This window comes from Suncus etruscus, chromosome 4 (assembly GCF_024139225.1).
Source record: "Suncus etruscus isolate mSunEtr1 chromosome 4, mSunEtr1.pri.cur, whole genome shotgun sequence".
Classification (NCBI taxonomy): domain Eukaryota; kingdom Metazoa; phylum Chordata; class Mammalia; order Eulipotyphla; family Soricidae; genus Suncus; species Suncus etruscus.
The window spans coordinates 18,107,837-18,129,774 of NC_064851.1; the positions used below are offsets into that span (position 1 = coordinate 18,107,837).

The 21,938-nt window shown below is 42.6% G+C and overlaps 2 protein-coding genes across 2 annotated transcripts in view; one reads left to right on the forward strand and one right to left on the reverse strand.

Moving 5' to 3' along the window:
• Positions 1–11,958, forward strand: part of LOC126006641 (phospholipase A2, membrane associated-like) — a 41,810-nt gene extending 29,852 nt beyond the window's left edge. Inside the window, exons 2-5 of the mRNA XM_049772134.1 lie at positions 9,498–9,546; positions 9,751–9,895; positions 10,343–10,449; positions 11,816–11,958. Coding sequence (XP_049628091.1) covers positions 9,498–9,546; positions 9,751–9,895; positions 10,343–10,449; positions 11,816–11,958 — 444 coding nt within the window. The remainder of the gene's footprint in view (positions 1–9,497; positions 9,547–9,750; positions 9,896–10,342; positions 10,450–11,815) is intronic.
• A 4,949-nt stretch (positions 11,959–16,907) lies between these two features.
• LOC126006985 (phospholipase A2, membrane associated-like) lies at positions 16,908–18,959 on the reverse strand. The gene is made up of 4 exons (XM_049772519.1): positions 18,893–18,959; positions 18,549–18,693; positions 18,203–18,309; positions 16,908–17,050 (listed from the first exon to the last, which is right to left on the reverse strand). Exons 1-4 carry the CDS (start codon positions 18,957–18,959, stop codon positions 16,908–16,910), a joined length of 462 nt encoding a protein of 153 aa, XP_049628476.1.
• Positions 18,960–21,938: the final 2,979 nt, after the last annotated feature.

Below are 21,938 nucleotides of genomic sequence, written 5' to 3' on the forward strand. Positions count from 1 at the left end.
AGGCTTATAGTGAAGTATCTGATTTTATCAAGCCTGATTTATAGCTTGCAGTAATGATCCAAGTGTTCTTTGCAGGGCAGCAGGATATGCAAATAGACAACTCAACAAGAACAGAAAGTCCTCTATAACCCTGTTATAACTGTTATCTTTGTCTTAAGAAGGAGGAAAGAAGTGTCTGACTTTATGATAATGCTAATCAATGTTTTCTGTGATAATTATTCTTTTCTGTGTGGTGCTGCCTGAACCAAGGGCCTTGCACATGCAAGACATGTACTATCCTTCTGAGATACATCCCTGACACCTTGTTATATCTATTATTATTGTTGTAGTTGTATTATTATTGTTATTATTATTATATACTCATCTTTGCTTAGGGCCTATTTCTGGCTCTGTTTTCAGGAATCTCTCCTGAATTGCTTGGAGGAGCATATGTGGTGCTGTGTTGGGGGTAGTATTAAGGTTTATGGCATGGAAGGCAAACACCTTAACTTATGTGCACCTCTCCTGTCCATCGGTATTATTTTTTCATCCATAGTTAAGATACTTTCACTGCTCCTTTATTTTTCTAAAACCACTGTATTTTATTTGGAGCTACATCCAGAGAAGCTCAGGAATGACTTGTGGAGGGCTCAGGTAACTATATGAGGTGACAAGGACTGAACCCGGGTTGGCTATGTTCAAGGCAAGCTTCCAGTCCACTGTACTATCTCTCCAGCCCTATGAAACCATGTTCTTTTTCTATTTGCAAAGACATTAGAACAGTTGTACTCAAATAAAATAGTCTGAAAAGATTGGAAGTTTATGTGCTTGAATGAAACTGTTTCTCACAGGTGGTGTTGCCATACACCTGTAAAATAACTTTTTCCTTTCATCTTTTCTGAGTTAATTAGCACAAGTATCCTTGACTCTAACTTGAATGATTTATGTTAAACTCTGGCTAATAAAAATGGCCAGGAAAGCAGCAGAAAAAGACAAAGCTTGGCTGGTTCAGTAAGATCCAAGGAGCTGCTTGACAACCACTGGCCAAAATATACTTTTTTCAGTGATTCTGATTTCTTATGTTAACTGCAAGCTGAGACCACCACAGAATTATTCCCATAGGTAGAAAGAGGGGACCCTGGCAATGAGTTTTAGAGGAAGTATAAAGCCAAGATATCATTTAAAAAAGTCACTTAATCACCAATCCTGAAATTGCCAATAGGCATGAAGACCACATCCATTTGCAATGAAAGTACTGAGCTTATTGAATGCAGAAAACAAGACACCATTCAATACAGAGAGACACTACCCATAAAAAGGTAAAAGGAGGTTTTAAGAGAAACAAAATGCAAAAAGAAACAAAAAGGCCAGAGCTCTTCACCTTGACAACACCTTGGCAATAGATATTACCTACAAAGAAAGTCCAGTTGAGGAAGTTAGGGGAGAACCCCATAAAATTACTTTTGCAAAGGCAAGCTGCCAAAAATCATCGTGAGATAGCCCACATCTCAACTTAAATTTTTTACTCTCAGCACTCTTCTGGAGAAATCCACATTCCCTCTTGAGCGCCGAACTCTTACTCCCACATCTTTTTGCAAATAAAAGCTATCTTTACTGCACTAGTCACCTCTTCTTCAAATTTGTTTCCTGAAGATTCAAAATTAGAGTCTAAGTATAGCCCCCATTCTACCACCAATTTTCTAAGCCCTAGCTTTCTCGAAGGAAAAGGAGCCCATAAAAGTTCTTCCTTAGTAGGGGCCTTTCCAGAATTGCACTCATTATTTTTGTTCTGAAGGCATTAATTTCAAACTCTTCTTCTGGGCCAGAGGTTCAGTTTCCCACCACGTTGCCCTTTCTGCATGGCCATCCTTTATTGGTTCATCAAGAAGTGGTTAAAAGGGTTCCCTGCCTTCCAATAGCCTCACACCCATCCTCTGGTTCCAAAGTCAAGAGAGAGGCCCATTCCAGGAGGTTCAGCCTCTCCTGTAGAGGCTGGAAACCACAGTAAGCAGAGAACACAGATCTCTAACAATGGTCCCACTGACTCCACTGACCTCACTAGTGTAGGAGCAATTGGTTAGAGAAGTTTCTAGCTCTCTGCTAGAGCCAAGATAATGTTACTGTGGTTTAATGGATTCAGCAAGCCAAAGAAGGAAATTATTGACAAGGCAGCCTGGGATTAGCAGAGTAACTATTTGCTGTGACGAAATAAACTGTTGATATCTGTAACCCCATGCCCCATTCTTCCTGTGTAACTTGATCTTACCTACAAGACCCTCCCATTCCTGGGAGGGTTCTTGGGAAGGTAATAAAAGGTTTGGCCTCAGGGGCAGAAAGGATTGAGATTTGCATTTACCTGGATGGAGAGGTAGCAGGCTAGAGAGGGCTGATAAAGGCTAGACTCAGGGCAAGCTAAAAATAGCATGCGTAAATGGTTATAATATAGAAGCCACATATGTTGGCTAGAGCATGAATAAAGCTGATATTTCCTGAAGCCTGCTGTGAATGAATTGCCTTCTTGCGGCCACCTGAACATGCAGACCCGCCTGTTAATGGGGGGGTGGGGGGTGGAGCCACCTGGCCCGGGCTAAAGGACATAGACCTCCATCTCCATCTAGCCCATCCAAAGGACCTCTTTAATATTTAAAGCAACCGATATCTATCAAAAAATTCACCAAGATCCATGACAGGTGTTTCCATAAGCTATCCCTGTGCCTTCTCAACGACAGTTCTTGGGATTCTGGAAATTGGGAAAACACTTCTGTCTATTGTGACCATACAGATAGCTCTATGTTAACATCCAGTCCAAAAGAACCTGGTTTCTGTGCTCATATATGTACTGTTCATTTATTCACTCATCATTCACTCAATGCTCTTCTAGGTCGCCTTTTATTCTAGGGTACCCTGTGCTGTGAGCTAGGAAGCAAGAGGATAGTACTCACCACTGAAGCAAGCAGGCTGGCAGATAGTTAGGGAGTCCTCTGGCAATGAGTTCTTGGAACATAATAAAACCAAAAGATGGGATCTGAAAAAGTTTCTTGGTCACTAACTGCAAAGGACCCACTCTGTAGACACAGGAACTATGCAATATCTTCTCTGGAGATCTGTGCTTTCATATTTTAATGCTAGGACTCTTTCTCCACTCTGGAGACCAAGTTCTTTTTCTCTTAAATACATTATTCTCATGCTCGTGCTCATGCTCTCTGCTCTCTCTCTTTCTCTCTCTCTGTCTCCCCGAAACTTCCAAATAAAATCTGTTTTTACTTTACTGCTCATCTTCTCCTGAAATTCTTCTCAAGAGGGAAAGGCAAGAACCCAAAAGGCCTGTGTAGGGTCTAGGACTGATTTTCTTGTAAAGAGCAAGGCTCAACTCACAGCAGACTCCTATCAGTACTAGATTTCTTCAGCTGTTCCTAAGGTGCAGAGGTGGATAAAGAGAAAGTGGCAGATTCCCTTCTTGAAGCTACTGTCTTTAGAATCTTCCACTTCACATGTCACCTGAGAACCCTATCTAGCACCATCATCTTACACTATGTCAGCCCATGTCCTCTGGGAGTTTTCAGCTCAGGAGTGGTGGGTGTTCTGGACATGCTATAAAATTAAGAGTCTTCTTCTGCAGAAGACTACTCACCCTCAATTAGCTTCTTACAACTTTTGGTAACATAATATGGGGGGCATGGAGGAATATGAGTTTAGGGTGTTTCTTGCTGATGGAAAAGACCATTTCTCACTCTTCAGGGGACCTTGATCTTCAGAAAGAGACATTTTCTCTTCTGTGCTGGCAGAGCCTTCAGACTTTGAGGACTTCTTTTGTTGGTGTAAAGAGTACATACCATATACCATAACATATGGTATGTTTACATATTACATGACACCCTTTTTTTAAAGAAATGGTATCAAGTTTCACAAAATTTTTTTTAATTTTTATTGACACCAATGTGAGCTGCAAGTCTTTCACAATTTAATTTAAGGTACATAGTAACAGTGAATTAGGGCAATTCCCACCACCAGTGTTGATTTCCCTATGCCACTGTTCCCAGCATGCATCCTATACCTCCACCTTTTGCCCCCTGCACTGCTAGCGTAACAGGTCCATTTTGTGTATAGCTTGTCATAATTTAGGTCTCTTGATTCTATTGTCATTGACTTTGGGTTGACTTCTCTTGACTTCTGTTTTATGAAAGTAAAAATAGCATGATATAGCATCAGCCGTGTGTGGTAAAGTACATTAAGTACTAAAATCTAAAGACTCCTACTCTTTTGCCATATTAATTTACTCCTAGAAAAGATGCTTTCATGTAAGATATGTAAAAAAGAGGAATTATCTGAGATTCTACTCATCTCAAGCATGGGGAGATCCCATATACACAATTGCACTGAGATATTTATGACATTACTGCAGTGGTTAGGCAGGGTGGAGCCAGTATGAAACAGCAATGCTGGGTGCCAATGTTTTTTTAAATAGAAAACAGAACAAAATAAGCTCTTTGAGAAGGATTTATTTGCCTTCTGGATCAAATCCCAGAGAGATGTCTAAGCCATGAGGGAAGTAGCCAATCGGGAAGTATGAGAGAGAACCAGTTAGTTGTAGGGTCCCTGAAAGGTCATTGCAGTGTCCTGCGTTAGGCAAGCTTGACTTTTGCAGTTCACATAGAGGCTGCAGCATCTGCCTACAGCTCATCATTAGCCTCTGTTTAACTCTGGGTCTTGAACCATTGTGCAAAAGACTCTCATCTACTGCAAAGCAGTATCTCCCTACCTTTCTTTCCTTTTCCCTCTCTCTTACAAATATTGACTGAAGATTAGCATATTCCAAAACACAGTCCCTCACTTCTGGGTCCCAAAGAACATTGTGGTCCCTGACCCTGTAAGGAAGCTGTTTCAAAGGGACAAGAAGCCAATCCAGAATCAACATGACTGCAAGTAGATACCACAGAGGTCTCAGGCCTCTGGCTACTCACCAAATTCTGTTTTGAGTCCCATAATGAATGAAACTTTACCTAATTTATGTCATGATGAGTGGTCAGTCAAAAGGGAAAGGGTGGATACAGAATAATCTCTCTCATATGTAGAATTTAAAGATGCAAAACAATATAGCAACAAGGGACTTGGAGCAATAGTACAGCAGTAGGGTGTTTGCCTTGCATATGGACAACCTGGGATGGACCCAGGTTCATTCCTCATTTTCCCATATGGTCCCCCGAGCTTGCCAGGAGCAATTTCTGAGCACAGAGTCTGGAATAACTCCTGAGCACTGCAGGGTGTGACCCCCAACGCCCCTCCAAAAAAAAAAAAAAGGTGGCAACAAAGGTTCAGAAGCAACATACTGGGATAACTGATCCATACAATTAAATAAGAAAGTGACTTAAAAATAGGGGTCTTGGAGGTCCTTGAGAAAGGATAGACACCCACTGATGGTGGACTTGGTGTTGTATTTAGATGCATGAGAAACCATTATTAACAGCATTTTAAACCACAGAATATCAATTAATATAAATACATGCAAGATAATCATAATAATAAACAAATTCGGGCCTGTCCTTATGGACTCACACCCTGCTGTCTATCTTTCTTTCATCTATGATTCTTCATCAGTTCCCATCATGCTGTGTAATTTCTTGTCATGTTTTATCTCTATGGTCTGTGTTTCTGTTAAGTTTCATCCCCAGAGGCAGAGATTTTTCTTATATTTACTCATATTCTCTAATTACCTTTTAATTTTTAGGCCACATCAGGTTATACTTAGGGATTACTTCTGGTGATGCTCAGGGAATGTTATGTTGTTCTAGAGACTGAACTTGAACTTACCTGCTTTACTATCTCTCTGGCCCTCTGGTATTTATTTCTTAGATTAGTCTCTCCTCAAAGTCCTCAAAGTGGCCATTTCTTCTTCTTCTTCTTCTTCTTCTTCTTCTTCTTCTTCTTCTTCTTCTTCTTCTTCTTCTTCTTCTTCTTCTTCTTCTTCTTCTTCTTCTTCTTCTTTTCTTCTTCCTCTTCCTCTTCTTCTTTTCTTTTTTTTGGTTTTTGGGTCACACACAGCAGCGCTCAGGGGTTACTCCTGGCTCTATGCTCAGAAATTGTTCCTGGACCATATGAGATGCTGGGATTCGAACCACCACTTCTGCATGCAAGGCAAATGTTCTACCTCCATGCTATCTCTCCAGCCCCACTATTTCTTCTTTTAATACAATATCAATAAATTGAATTGAAACATAAAAAAAAACACTGAATTTCTGAGGAATACAATTCAGGGCAACATTTTTTAAAATCAATAAAATGTGCTTCTCCTTCTTGGGGCAGAGGGGTTTCCAATATTCCTATTAAGTGTAATAGGCAGTCTTGCCTCACCCTAAGGCGGAGGTAAGTCTTATAGAAGGTGGGAGGGGCAAAAGTAGCCTCAGATACAATACAATTGGGAGATACTTTCAGTTTGCTTAATGAAGCTGAGTAATTTATTTTTTTTTAAGAGGACCACATTTATCTGGTAATCTCTATCTTATTTATATAAGCTGGACAAGAGACCAAACCAAAGACATTGATCTCCTGAAGAAAGTCCTGGAAGATGAAGGAACAAAAGGGACTGAGTGATTACCCTTGATAGTCAGAGTTTAGACCAAGGGCTACCAGTGACCTCAATATATGTGGAAAATAGGTCAGATCCTATCTCTGAGTCTTGACCTAGGTCTAAACAAACTATTTGAGAGTGAAAAATTTCTGACTGAAAAGAATAGAGAGACCCTGTGAGGTCCCTGGGAGTTACACTCTTTTGCCAAGGCTACACAAGAGGCTCCTACACAGATTGGCTCAAACTTCTCATGTACAAACTTCTTGTGTAGATGGTCTTCCAACCCATTGTAGACCAAGATGCCAGCCTAATTCCTTTAGAGGTTCACTGCAGAAGAATCTGCTCTAGACCTCCCGTACTAACTTTTGATATTTCTGAGCCATCTTGAGCATTCCTTGGCTTCTAGAAACATGCATCAATCTCACTGTCATCTTCATATAACTTTCTCCCTGTATGTCTGTGTCCACATTTCTTCTTTTAATAAAATATCAATAAATTGAAGTGAAACATAAAGAAAAATAGAACTTTTTAGAAATACAATTCAGGATAGCATAAAGTCAGTAAAAAGTGCTTCTTCTTGGGGCCAGGAGCTTCCAGGGTTCCTATTAGATGTAATAGGCAGTCTTAAAAATTTGTGGGCAGTAGTGATTGAGAGTGATTCAAGTAAGAAATCTTGGTGATTTTCTCAGTGTCTGTGCTGTTGCTAAAACTAAAAACTATGAGTTCTTCCTCTGGGGTGGTACCAGTCACATTCTAGTAGGCCATATCTGAGTAGACAGGTTTGTAAACTACAATTTTTTTCTGGATTAAGTCCTATTAAATTAAAAGCATGCTTCTAGTCATGGTGCTTAAATAAAGATATTATTAAAAAAAAAAAAAGACCCACCCTGATGACCTCACCAGGTGGTTTTTCTTGAAGACCCTATTTCCAAAGAAGGCTACTTCCTAGGATCCTGGAGTTCAGAACCTCAACAGAGGAAGTGTCAGTGGTACACAACCTAACACACACCTCAGACCCAGTCCCTGAAGGAAATAGATGTTTCCAAGATGGCTGCCCTCAGCTGTTAGTCAGAACAGGAGAGGCCCTGCTGCAGCCAGGACAGATCTCAGGAATGAGCATCTTCAAGAAACTGCAAGCGGTCCCTCCTCACACAAGTACCAGGGGGTCTGCAGGAGGCCCCCTGAGAGAGTCTGTGACTCAGGGATTGAAGCAACTTCCACCCAATACCCCTTTGGGCAAAAGAAGTCTGAACCCTTCCATGTGGCTTAATCCCTGTTTCCTTCAGCACTGATGCACACATTTTGTCTCTAGATTATGTGTCATGCATCTTTATTCTAGGAGATGAAGAGGCTGAAAGTATAAAGAACAAAGTGTTTTCGAGCACCCAGCTTCTGAAACCTGATCACTGCTTTGTGGATAATATGGGGGTAGTGTTTATATATGGGGGTGGAAGCTAATGTCTTAGCACACATTGGAGAGTAGGATAAAGGATATTTGCTTTAGAAATTAAATCTGGAGCCTCTGTGTCCCTGGAGGCTTCCAAAGAAAGAGAAATCAGTCAGAGTCAACTTCCTCAACTCTTCTCTAAACAGGTGAGGACCAGGGAGAGGTGAAATCAGGACACAGGGCAGGAGGAACCAGTTCAGGAAAGACCCTTTTTCTTTTTCTAGGCATAAAACTAATCTGAGGAGGCAAGATCATCAGATTCCCTCTCTATTCTCAAAGGCCACATTGACAGAGAAGGAAACTGTCCTCAGTCACCAGTTCCACTGACTGCCAGGACATAGCACACTGTCCTCACTCCTCCTGGAAGTGGTTGCGAAGAAGTGACATGCAATCACACCCAAAGCTGTTATGGCAACTACTCAGGCAGGAGCAAGGCTCATGGGAAAGATTGCAACACAATCTCAAATGCTGGCAACAGCTAATGGCACCAGAGGCTTTTCCGATCTCAATGCTGTTCCGAAGTTGATGGGGGGAAGAAAAGGGGAATACCCAGGAGCATGGACAAGTCAGTCTGGGATCCATCACTGGCCACACCCACACCCCTCTTCAGAAACTCCAGCAACTATCAACTGTGAAATGTCACTGTATTTAAGGGAGCAGAATTCCAGAATAATGATAGCTGTGGTTGGAGGCAGAGGGGTCAGCATCTTCTGAAAGTTAAATACCAGGTATTCATTGTGTTTGGATTTACTTACCCATTGGATGGTCTTGGAGCTAGGCTGATCTGGGTGTGTGAGTGTGTGTGTCTGTGTGTGTGTGTGCGCATGATTGGTGTGCATGGGCAGAATGATGCACAACTATGAGGTGGCGTGCAGAAGAGGGCATATGTGAGCAGTGTGTTATGTCGCCTAGGAATGCCACTTACCCCAGATGGTGACGAGTATGTATTCCCAGGTGATGTGTTTGCTGACATGTATGTGTGCATATATCTGTGTATGTGTGTTTCTGCATTTATTTGTGGGGAAAGGGTAGTGAAGTTTTCAAAGGAGAGGCATTGTATTAATTCTGGAGAAAATAAGAATGATCCGTGTTCACATATGACATTTCAAACTATGGATCCAGGATCGAGCCAGCAAGCTCTGTTGATGGGGTGCGGGGGGATACACAACCTGGGGCTATGTGATTCTGTCAGTCTATTGGTGATCCAGCTGCCAGGATGCTCTCTGTCTGATAGAAACAGAAGGTGTATCTCATTAGGGTGTTCTATGAGGTCTGAGCCTCCATGAATGTAAAGTGCCTAGTAGAGCTGGGACAGCTCATAGAACTGAGTTCTGTGTGCGCAACTGGTGTTCTCTGTATGGTGGGTTCATGTCCTGGCAGGTGCTGCTGCCTTGTATACTTACTTCAGTGTCAGAGGTGATGAAGTGAGCAGGAGAGCAGGAGTCAGAGCAGAAGGGCCCCAGGTAGAGGGGAGTCAAGCCCAATTCATGTGTGTTTTCCTCACAGAGCTCCAGGATGAAGATACTCCTGCTGTTGGCAATAATTGTGGCCTTTGGTAAGAGTATGTCTGGGTCTATAGTAATGAGGGGGACAGCCCAGGATAGGGGGCAAGGGAAGAACCCTCAGCTCAGTTTCTCCGCCCATTGTACCAGGCTCTTCCTGTGAAGGAAAGAGAATGACTTGTGAGAGGTGGTCATAAGAGAAAAGCTGAGAGGAGGACAGAGGTACATTGATACCAACCATGACAATTTCTTTCTAGGTCTGCTGCCAGCCCATGGGGATTTGGGGGATTTTGGAATCATGATTTGGAAAGTAACAGGAAAGAATCCAGTAACTAATTATAGCTTCTATGGTTGCTATTGTGGCTATGGAGGCAGAGGATCCCCCAAGGATGCAACGGACCGGTGAGGCCACACCTGCTTTTCCTTCCCTCTGATATTTGTGAGCCCTTAGCAGTCTATTGAGTTTGGGGACTTAAAGGAAATGCTGCTTCCCTGTATCCACAGGAGGGCCCAGATAAAAAGCAGTAAATAGATGATAATCTCTGATCAAGAATATTCTGAGGGGCTGGAGCGGTGGCACAAGTGGTAATGCATTTGCCTTGCCCATGCTAACCTAGGACGAACCTTGGTTCGATCCCCCAGCGTCCCATATAGTCTCCCAAGACAGGAGCAATTTCTGAGCACAGAGCCAGAAGTAACCCCTGAGTGTCACCAGGTGTGGCCCAAACCCCTCCCCCCAAAAGAGAATATCTGAAATCATGGGATCACTACCTATGTTCAAAAATGCTATTGGGGTCTCAGACTTCGTAATTTTTGAGAGTTCTCACCAGTGGGGTTTTCTTGTTGCAGGTGCTGCTTTGCACATGATTGTTGCTACCGACGTCTGATCAAAAAGAAATGTGGAACCAAAGGTCTGAGCTACAAGGTTAATTACCGAGGAAGCCAAGTCACATGTGGTAAGCAAGAACTTGTGTGACACTAGTCTCTGTGTGTAGGATGTGCTCATAGTACTGGGGATTGGACACAGAGACACAGGAGACAATGACCCTTCCCCCATGCTCCTGGCTAAGTGGGAAGTGAAGACACTATGGTGAAGGGTCCAATATGAAACAAGACACAAGTTGTCCTTCTCATAGCCTGATAGCACATGGGTTTGTGACAGGAGTGGCATCCCACTGACTCGGGGGACAAGAGTCTGGCCTTTCTAGAAGAGCACAGAGTAGATCCCCAGAATCACAAGGGATTGCTATAGTTCAGTCACCACAGACCCCTGACCACTGTGTCCTCCCTGGGACTGTGTCCATGGTGGTGCATATTATGCCTCAGGTGTGGGATGGTTGAGTAGGAGTAAAGTGGAGACTGAAGGGGGAACACTGCAGAGAAGAGGTTGAGGGGTGTAGTTCTGAGGAATTTCTCAGTGTGGGAACTACAGTGTCCCCACATAAATCCCATGAGTAGGATTAGAGAATTGTAGTCTCACCCACCATCCAGGAATCTGTCTGGTCAGAAACTGTCCCCCATCCTGAGCTCTCCCTAAGGTCAAGAATCTTTAGCAGCTTTAGGGATAGCAGCAGGATGTTCAAGGTTAAGCGATGTGGGGTGGTCTCCCCTCACAAAGGAAACTTCAAGGAGAGGGGGTGCAGGTGGGCAGCTTTACCAACTAGCCTCACACCAAGGACTAACCTCCCCCCAACTTCTTTTGTTTGTTTTTAATAATAATCCAAGGGTTATTCCTGGCTCTGCACTCAGAAATTACTCCTGATAGTGTTCAGGGGGCCCTATGGGATGCTGCGTATTGAATCTGGGTTGGCCATGGTTTACCAGCTAAACTAACTCTCTTGTTGCCCTTGCTCCAATTTCTGCTTTGCCCTTCTGGCCACCTACACCAATGCCACCAAGGCAGACACTGTAGCCCTCTTTCTGATGGGGAGAATCTACTCTTCCAAGGAGCCCTAACAGACCTCTGCTTGTGGTTCATTGAAGGGGGCACATGTTCCTCAGAGTCAATCACTGCAAAGGAGAGAGGCCAGGCCATGACCCTATCACAACCCAGCACTTCTTTAGACCTGGATCAACTCCTGGCATATGTGTTACAAGGAGACAGTGGCTGTGAGGAGCCTTTCTAGTCTTTAGGGCTGCTGTGTATCCCAGGCACAGGGAACTCACTTGCTGAGGATCCCAACCAAGTCTGTCTCTAGTCAGTCAGGACCATATGAAGAAAAGTATTTGTCTTACAATGGAACCTTCTGGAATCTGGGGACGTTTCACAAAAAAACCATGAATATTAACTATCTCTGATCTCTATTTACATTCTTATTTCAGCCAGTCAGAGCTCGTGTAGAAAACAACTATGTGAATGTGATAAAAAGGCTGCCCTCTGCTTTAAGAAGAACATGAAAAGCTACCAGGGGAAGTACAAATACTACAACAATAAAAACTGCAGTGGGAAGGCCCCCAAGTGCTGAGCTTCTCTTGTCCACAGAAGCATGGCTACCTGGTGCTAACTTGCTTTCTCACACTCTCACTGCACATCTTTCTCAAGTTGCCAGGAAATTTCCACTAAGTAAAAATCATTTTGATATTTGGATAAAATAAATTGGATTCTTGTTGTTTTTAGTTTGGGGAGGGCCACACCCAGGAGTTAATCCCTGCATTCCTCCTGGGATCTTCCAGTGCAAAATTCAAACTCCATCCTCCTGCCAATAAAACGTGCAATTAATTCAGTGCACTCTCTCCAGCCCGAAGGAAGAATGTAAGTTTCTGAAGGCTGCCCTGAGGAAGAATTCAGACAGTGTATTTTGCAACTTCTTCCCCATTTTAACACAGCCTTTAGATTTATATGATTTTGACAAGCAGGGTGCCCTTGTTAAAGGAAAACTACTTTTGCACTTGATTAGGAGAGAGAAGACATTTGTTGCATGGTGGGTTCAGGGTAATTTCCAACTTACAAGCTGAGCAAAGAATGCATCTTTGCAAAGATCTGAGGTAAAAGGTATTCTAAATATAAATTAATGTGATCCTGGCAATAAGAATTAAATATTCTTAGGCCTGGAGTGCTAGTCAGTGAGTAGGGCATTTGACTTGAACCAGGGTTCAAGTAGCCCATAAGCTCCCTTCAAGTCAGCCAGGAAAGTTTCCCGAATGCAGAGCCAAGAGTAACCCCTGAGCACCACAAATCAAAATAATAATTTAATATTCATAAAATTAGTTCCAAAAATTCCAGGGTATAATTGTTAAAACCCCAAACTTACCAGAATGGCCTCAACAAAAGGCTGGGAGAGTAAATTCGAAAGAATTCACTTAGGGCTTTCATACTCAAAAGTCATGCTTCATCCTAAAAAGAAATATTAGGATAATTCATATCTGTCCAAAATATTATTCCACAAAATGTACAACACAGAGCGAGGGGGCTAACACAGTGAGTAGGGTGTTTGCCTTGCATACAGCTGATCAGGGTTTGATCCCTGACCTTTCATATGGTCCCCAAGCCTATCAGGAGTAATTTTTGAATACAGAATCAGGAGCACCCCTGAGCACTCTTGGGTGTGGTCCAAAATTCAAAACAACAACAATAAAAAAAGCACAACACCTCCTCCCAGCCTTGGTCCCCAAGTTCTCACAGAGAAGACAAAAATGGGACCTGGGTTTCTGAACTTTCCACTTTCCTGAGTCAGCAGAGTTCCCATTTCCACTGTTCTGCCCCTAAGTCATCTTCCTATTCAGTTGCAGTAACTCCACTCCTCAGAATGGCTCTGAATAAGGCAGCTCATAGAAAAATTGGGTGTGAGTGTGTGTGCCTGAGTGTATGGCCCTATGGTGTTATGTGTGTGTGTATGAACAAAATGGTACCGGACACTAGAGTATAGGGGGCTAAAAATGCAGGCTCTGCAAGACTTAATGTGAAGTTCCCAGACCCTCCAACTTTAAGCCTGGTTCCTCTTCTATATTGAAGTGACTTGAGTTCCACTACATGTCCTAGGGGAACATGAAAGGGATCAGAGATGTGGCTCTGGCTGCAATGTTGAGTAGTTGCCATCATTGTTATCACAAGGAAAAGCCAGAGTCACTCCCTGAGCAACAACAACTCCTGCTGGTCTCTGGGAAAAGTGGAGCATGACTCTAGATATTTGGGGGGGGGGCATAACCTCTGTCTCCTCCATACTCTGTTCTTTTGTGCTGTTGGCCTGGTGATGGGGGTCAGTACAGTACTATGCACCAGCTGGTGCCTCCGGGTCCTAGACATTCTCCCTCTCAGCAGAGATCCTAAGAGCTCCTAGTTGATGCTTTGCCTCTGTAAATTCTATTTAGGGAGGGGAAGTTGGTCCACACCCCATGACGTTCAGGGGTTACTCCTGCCTGTGCACTCAGAAATCACTCCTGGCTCAGGGGAACTATATGGGACATTGAGGATCGAACATAGGTTCATCCTGGATTGGCCCCATGCAAGGCTTTTGCACCAGTCCCTAGTCTCTGTAAATTCTTAACAGTAAGGGATCTTGTATTCAATTTGGCACTGGGACCAGTTAGCTGTTTGAGACCAACACTAAGTGGATAGGTCAGTACTGTGAGGTACTGTAAGGGTACTGTGAGGATTAAGAAAACAAGATAGACATAAGAGAGAAAAGCATGGAGTCAAGGAGCTCAAAGCATCATGGACTGAGAGCCCTGACTATTTTTTAAGTACAGCATTTATTGCTTAGAACAAGTAATCATAAGAAAGTGAGAACATTCTTGGGTCAGATGCCAAACTATCTTAATCTATCCAGGCGGAGCTTTTACACATCAAACTTGGTGCGGAAGTCTCTGGAATGTATCTATCTCATAGGCATCTTCCCTGGGAGAGATAGCAAGGATAAAAGTGGTTACTGGACCCCCACCAAGAAGGTGTTCCCTCAGTGGTGCCAATATTGGTTTCAAGAAGTTAGGGTTTCATAAAAACACCTATCCAGCCCTTCTCCTCAGTCAATCTAAATGATCTTTAATTAAGAACATCTATTTCATAAACATGTGTGTATCTGACATCTTAGTCACCCTGAGTGTTACTCCTGCTCCTAACATACAAGGTTATGCTAGAATAGTCCTTACCTACTCCAGCTCCAGTTACATTCGATATTTCAGAATCATAGTCAGCACTATTGGGAATGAATCCCTGCACAAAGTACTGTACTTAATTAAGATCTTTAGCCTATGCACAGCTTAGCAAGCTTTGCATTCACCAGTGCTCCTGGATTTCTGGTGAATCTTTGGTCTAGAGAAAGCACCACTTTTGGTCGTGTTCCCTTTCACATTTTATAGAAAAAAATATAAGAATGGGATGGAAATCCAAATGTGTGAGAAGCTGCCTTTTGGTATGGGAACTCTAGAAGATTCGTGAGGAACCAAAGGTAGAACAGTGCTTAAAGATATACAAATAGGCATACTAATAAAACTGTCTGTGCATTTACCTTTTGTCTCAGCCCCCACCACTGAAATTTATCTGTGAATACACTGAATGATCACAGACACAATGGGGAGAAGGTGTGAGAGAACAGGGCTTTTTCACAATAATTGGGTAGTCAGTCGACTTCAATGGAGCAGGCTCTTGGGGACCATCTGCCACTCACACTTCTAACGCAAGTTCTCATGGGAATATGGAGCTGAGATGTGTATCCCAAGGCCCTTGCTGGTGGGGCTGCTGTGAACTGATCATACTTTAGGGTCTGATTAAATAGTTTTGCTGTTGGATGGGTCTCAAGTACTAAAAGGTTAGATGCAGAAGGCCAAGAATCCTCTTATCCATTCTAGAGGAATGTAAGTAGGACAGATACTTTGGGAGATAAACAGACACAAATCCCTCCCTATACTTTCTGCCTCTAGATATTTAAAAAGATAAAATAAATACTTATGTCCATACAGATATTTATGGGAGAACATTCAGAGCAGCTTTATTCTCAGTTTCCTAAAGTTGGGCAAGGCCCAAACATTCATGTAGAAGAATGGAAAGCAAATTGTTCTATGCCCATAGGATGGTCATTAATGAGTTTCAAGAAAACAGACAGCATTCAAAAAATGAAAGAAACTTATTGCTTTTATGCTGAGTAGAATAAATCAGATGTAAAACTACATACTCATGAGAGGAACATTCAAAGCATGCGAATTGATCCATGTAAAAATAATCAGACCTGGAATTCCCCATGTTTTGTCCCTAATCTGAGTTTAATCCCTAAACTAACATAGCACCTGTGAGAGAAGAGTTAGGGGCAGAGAGACAATCACAGAAGGACATATACACAATGGAATATTATGCAGCTGTCAGGGAAAGGTGAACTCATGAAGTTTTCTTTTACGTGGATGGACATGGAATCTATTATGCTGAGTGAAATAAGTCAGAAAAAGACAGTTATACACAGAATAGTCTCACTGATCTATGGGTTTTAAGAAAAATTAAGAACATTATGGTAATAATTCCCAAGACAATAGAGATGAAGGCCAGAAGGACCAGCTCACAAAATAAAGCTCACCACAGAGGGTAGTGGTGCAGTTAGGGAAATAACTACACTAAAACTATCATGACAATCTTGGTGAGAGAGATTCAAATACAGACAGATGTTGTCGGAGGAGAGAGATGGGGGCATTGGTGATGGGAATGTTGAACTGGTTAAGGGGTGTTCATTTTGTGACTAAAATCCAACTATAGACATGCATGTAATTATGGTGTTTAAATAAATATATTATTTTTTTAAAAAATCATTTCTGACTTGGGGGACCATCAGGGACTACAGGGATCGAACCAGGGTTCATCCTAGGTCAGCTTGCATGGCAAACGCCCTACCGCTTCACAACCACTCTGGCTTTCACTTGTGATAATGACGACAGTGATGTATGAACACAGCTGGTGCCACCTCATCCATTCCCCTTCCCATGCACTGGAACGCAAGTCACTGAAACCCAAGTCATTCACTGGAACCATGCACTGGAACACAAATCACCTCCACTTAGATGAGAATCCAGGCTTAGAGTAGGGAGCCTAGGATTTCACATCCAGTCCCACACAGCCTGTGCTTTTTTAGCCCCTTCCAGTCTAGTGTCTGGTGCCATTTGCCCTCACACTAACAAATGTGGCTCTGTACACCCATGCACTCACACTCATATCCAATTTTCCAATGAGCTACTTTATTCAGAGTCACCTCCAGGCGTATGGCTGCTGCTGCTAAGTAGGAAGACAGACGTGGAGGCAGAACAGTAGAAACAGAGACTGCTGCCTCCAGAAGAAAAAAGAACCGAAACCCCAGCACCCAGTTTTCAGTTTATCTGTGGGAATAGGGGGATGGGCAAGGAAAAGGGTGTTTCTACATTTTCAGACAACTTGATAAGGGTGAGAAGGAAGGTATGAGAGACGGGAAGGCAGGGCAGACTTCTTGCTAGAATAAGGCTCTCAACACTGGGGCTCCTTGCCCTTGCAGTTCGTCCTTTTGTAGAATTGGTACGTTTTATTATAGCTGCGAATGTTGTTCTTAAAGCAGACGGCAGCCTTTTTATCACACTCACACAGTTGTTTTTTACACGAGTCCACATCGACTGAAATAAGAAAGCAAACACAAAAGTAGTAGTTAGTAATCCATGGCTTCTTGGAATACATCCGCTGAATTCCAGAAGTTTCCCTTGTGAGAAAGCACTTGTTTTCCAAATAGTCCTTACTGAGAGGAGACAGACATGGAACCCTCAGGAGGTGAGGTCCCTATGCAGGGGACACACAACAGCCTTGGGGACACCTAAAGCTACAACTTTAATGACAACTTCTCATTACATGTGTCTGGGCAAAGCTGAGCTCTGCAGTGTGCAGAGTCATAAAAGGAAGCCTGGGCCACTTCTGAGAAGAGTCCTGCCCTAGAGCAGATTTCTATGCTAAGGAGAAGGTCACCATTCACCATGCTTGGGACTGCAATATCTGCCTTGGTAGCATGGATGTAGAAAACCAGCATGGCAGAAAAGAAATTGTGAGAAGGCTGGTCCATGGTTTGAGGCTGGTTGGTGAAGCTGCCCACCTGTACCTCCTCTCCCTGAAATTTGCTCTGTGAAGGAGACACCCCACAAACACACACCCATCTCTGATCCCTGAATATCCTGCTGCTGTCACTGAAGCTGCTGAAGATCTATGACCCTCAGGAGAGCTCAGGATGGGGATAGGTTCTGACCAGACAGAGCCTAGGATGGTGGGTGAGACCCCATGGTTCTCTAATACCACTCATGATATTCACGTGGAGCCACTGCAGTTACACAATTAGTAATATATTGCTCAGGACACACCCTTCAACCTCTTCTCTCCAGTGTTCCCCCTTCAGTCTCTACTTTGCTTCCACTCATCCAGTCCACACCTCTGAGGTGTGGGATTTCTACCCATGGAGAGAGTCCTTCGGGAGGACACAGTGGTGAGGTGACTGAACTGTGGCAACTCTTTATGGTTCTTGGGCCCTGCTCTGTGAAGACCCTTGCCCCTGACTCAGTCTGAAGTTACCCCAAGCAGATATGGACATAAGGTAAATAAAGGCACCCCTTGTTGTTTATTTCACATCAGACTTCTCACCATATTGTCTTTCATTGTCTTCACTTTCCATACAACCAGGAGCCTGAGGAAAGACCATTGGCCCCTGCATCCCTATCTCTATGTCCAGCACTGTGACTATGTCCTGCACACAGGAGGACTGGGTTGGGACATAAAGACTTGCTTACCACAGATGAATTGTTTCCACTTGTAATCAGTTTTATAGCTCAGACGTTTGGTTTCACATTTCTTTTTCTTCAGCTTGCTGTAGCAACAGTGTTTTTCAAAGCAGCACCTACAGCAAGAAAACCCATTAGATACTGGCCTCTCAAAATTCAGGAGAGTCTGGTATACTAATATCATTTTTGAACAAGGGTAGTGTTTTGTGATATCAAAATATTCTAGAGCATTTTAACATGTTTGCTGCTTTTCAGCTGAGCCTTCCTGTGTCTATAGGAAAACAGCATTATTCTTGAATCTTTAGTCTGGCTGAGGAATACATATATCCAGAGAGAAGGGCTGGGGTGGCCTCACCAGTCTGTTGCATCCTTGGGGGGTCCATTGCTTTTAAAGCCACAATAGCAACCATAGGAGCCATAATCGGCTACTGCATGCTTTCCTGTTAGATTCTTAACCATGTTTCCAAAATCTCTCCAATCCCCATGGGTTGGCAGCAGAACTAAAAGGAAATTGCCATGGTTGGTGTCAATGCATCTCTGTCTTCCTTCTCAACCTCTCTCTGCTGACCCCACCCACAAGTCACTTCATTTCATAGGGAGAGCTGAAACAAAGGGCAGAGGAACTGAGCTAAGGGTTCTTTCCCTGGCCCCCATCCCGTGCTGTCCTCCTCATTACCAGAGACCCAGGCACACTCTTACCAAAGGCCACGATCATTGCCAACAGCAGGAAGATCTTCATGCTGGAGTTCTGCGGGGCAACACACATGGATTATCCTGGACTCTCTCCTAGCTGGGACCCTTCTCCCCTGCTCCTGCCCTCCTGCTCATTCTACCACTACTGACACTGGAGTATAAAAGGCAGCAACAGACAGGCTCTACCTGTCATGCAGTGTCTGGGTCAAGGCACCACAACACAGAGTATACCAGCAGTGCATACGAAGACCCCTTGAGCCCTCCCAGATCTCCTGGGCACTTCCCAATCATGCAGGCTCAAATCCATGCAGCCCCCACAAGACAACTCAGATACAACAGCTAGCAGATGGGTTACCAAATTACTGGCAGATTTATATGGCAGCAGAATATGTGGCCTCTATAAACAGAGCTTGCCAGCACACCCTGGTATAATGATTTGGAATTTCATGCATGGACAATGATTACTCTTATTTTCCTCAGAAAACACAACTCTCTCTTCAAAACTTTCTCCCTCTTGCTAATATACCCTGGTATAAATACATACGTTTGTAGTTATATTCCTATATATACACATATCTGCATACCTTCACATACCTTCACACACATTCCTGGATATATGTCATACATGCACATGTTTGTATATGTTTATGACTACAATACATACATATGCTTGAACATATTTATACAAATACTTACGTCTGCTATATATGCTTCCTTACACACAGGCTTCCCACATACCTTTACACACATGTCAACATATACAGACTTTATTCACAATTGTGTGGATGTCACCACAAGCTTATACTCATAACCAGAAACACATTATCCAGAATTCCCTCATGTAAACACCAAACCACATACCTGCTTTCTTATTTATATAGACACACATGCTTATAGACATATACACTACACAGTCTCTTTCACATCAGCCAAGGATCAAGAATTCCTATAAATTAATTAATGTTAATTAATAAAATATTAATTCTATTTACCTCTCTGAGATGCTTGACCTGGTACCTCTGAGTGATCTTCTTCTTTATTCTTAACTCCCACTCTCCTTAAATAGTAAAGTTCGGAGTTGTAAGAATACCCAATGGGGGTGAGCTTGTGTTTTATGTCATTCTTGGCCTATTAATAATAAATATTATGTTTGAAAAAGAACTGGTGGTTCTTTTTAAGATCATAAAACATTTTTAGCAGTAATTATAGGGAAACTGGAGGTGAGGTTGTTTTTTATTTGCAGAACCTGGACAAACACAGTAACATCTACCATAAAGTCAGGAAGAGATAGGGGAGAATATGTACATCAATTATTTAAGTATGTGTACATTGGCATAGAAAGGAAGTTTCAAGGCTTTTACAGGCTAACTCCTGGTAGATTTTCAAGAGAAAAAATATAGATGTACTAAAATGTGCAGAGAAAAAAATGGGAGGAAGCAAGTGTATGCTGTAGTCAGTGAAAGAAACCAACCAGGAGCTTGGAACAATGTAGTCTTCATGGCGGAAGGTGGCCTGCATTTTACCTAAGTGTGCCTATCATCAGTTTACTCAAGATAGCATCTTTGAAGTAATGTCTCTTTCAAGATGAGCCTTTGCTATCAAAGCTAAGCAAGGTACTTCCAAGTAAAAGAAAAGGAGAAACTGTATTTATACCAAGATATGACTCTAGAGCTTCAGAATTCATGATGATGACAGTAATTTTCTAGGTGGCTAAGATGTTTTTAAAAGTTAGGGTACTGGCACATAAAAAGCCAGAAAATATGCATGTAAAACAATTGTAGAGAATGCTACCACAGTTACTTAGTCAATGGTTTGAATTGAAGTCAATGATCAGTGTCAAATTTGAAAACTTTCAGTCTTCTTGGAGGTAAGATCTGGATATTTATTAAAGAATGTGGTAATATGGGGCCGGAGTAGTGGCACAAGTGGTAGGGCATTTGCCTTGCACTCACTAACCCAGGACAAACCGCAGTTCGATCTTCAGTGTCCCATATGCTCCCCTAAGCCAGGAGCAATTTCTGAGATCATAACAAGGAATAACCCCTGAGTGTCACCACGTGTGGCCCGAAAACCATTAAAAATAAACCCAGAAATTGAAATTTTATATGATTCAGCAATGTTACTCCTAGGGATACACCTGAGGATCACAAAAATGAAATATGTGTGGATGGGGAGATGCAGTCCAGACCAGAAATAGATAAAGTAGTGGGGATGGCAGTCACTTACTCTCGAAATGAAAATAGATCAGAAAATGGGGATTTCACTTTGCTCAGATGATAGGTACTAAGACTAGAAGATTGCTGCATTATATGAATCCCATAAACTTTTTTTTTAACTTTCTGGGCAAAGAGGAGGCCGGCGAGGTGGCGCTAGAAGTAAAATGTCTGCCTTGCAAGTGCTAGCCAAGGAAGGACCACGGTTCGATCCCCCAGCGTCCCATATGGTCCCCCCAAGCCAGAGGCGATTTCTGAGCGCTTAACCAGGAGTAACCCCTGAGCATCAAACGGGTATGTCCAGGAAACCCAAAACTTTATGGACAAAGAGAGAACAGTCTTTGGATGAGGACACTACTGGGTTTGGATTCCCATATATGTGGTGTGTAGTCAAAATACAAACACACTTGCAAGTGACTAATTGCTTAACCTATTGATTGTACAAATGATCTCTTCTCAGTGCACTCTTACCATTGATTTGTGCAACTTACTGAATTCAGCTTTGCTGAGTACTGTTACATGAATATCTATATGGATGTACAATGATTTCTCGCTTTTCACAATTAATGTTGACCAGAAGCTTCTGCGAAAGCTGAAAAACCTCGAAGCAGAATTTGCACCTAGGAATTTTCTTGTATGTGGGTACAAGAATGTTTTAAATACATAAACACTATTTATACTTTACACATTTAAGACAAAATTACAGCAGTATACGTATTTACTTAAACGTGTCAGTGCTACTTAATAAAGTTGATTACAAAACCTTATACAGTAATGAAAAAACAGGGATCCATTCATACTCTTATTGGTAGATGTCACACCAGAACCTAATCACGTGC

Coding starts and splice junctions, on each gene's coding strand:
- LOC126006985 (XM_049772519.1), bottom strand. CDS start 18,959: ATGTGTGTTGCCCCGCAGAACTCCAGCATGAAGATCTTCCTGCTGTTG. Junction 18,694..18,892: donor GGCAATGATCGTGGCCTTTG/GTAAGAGTGTGC, acceptor ATTTCCTTTTAG/TTCTGCTGCCAACCCATGGG. Junction 18,310..18,548: donor CCCAAGGATGCAACAGACTG/GTGAGGCCACCC, acceptor TTCTTGCTGTAG/GTGCTGCTTTGAAAAACACT.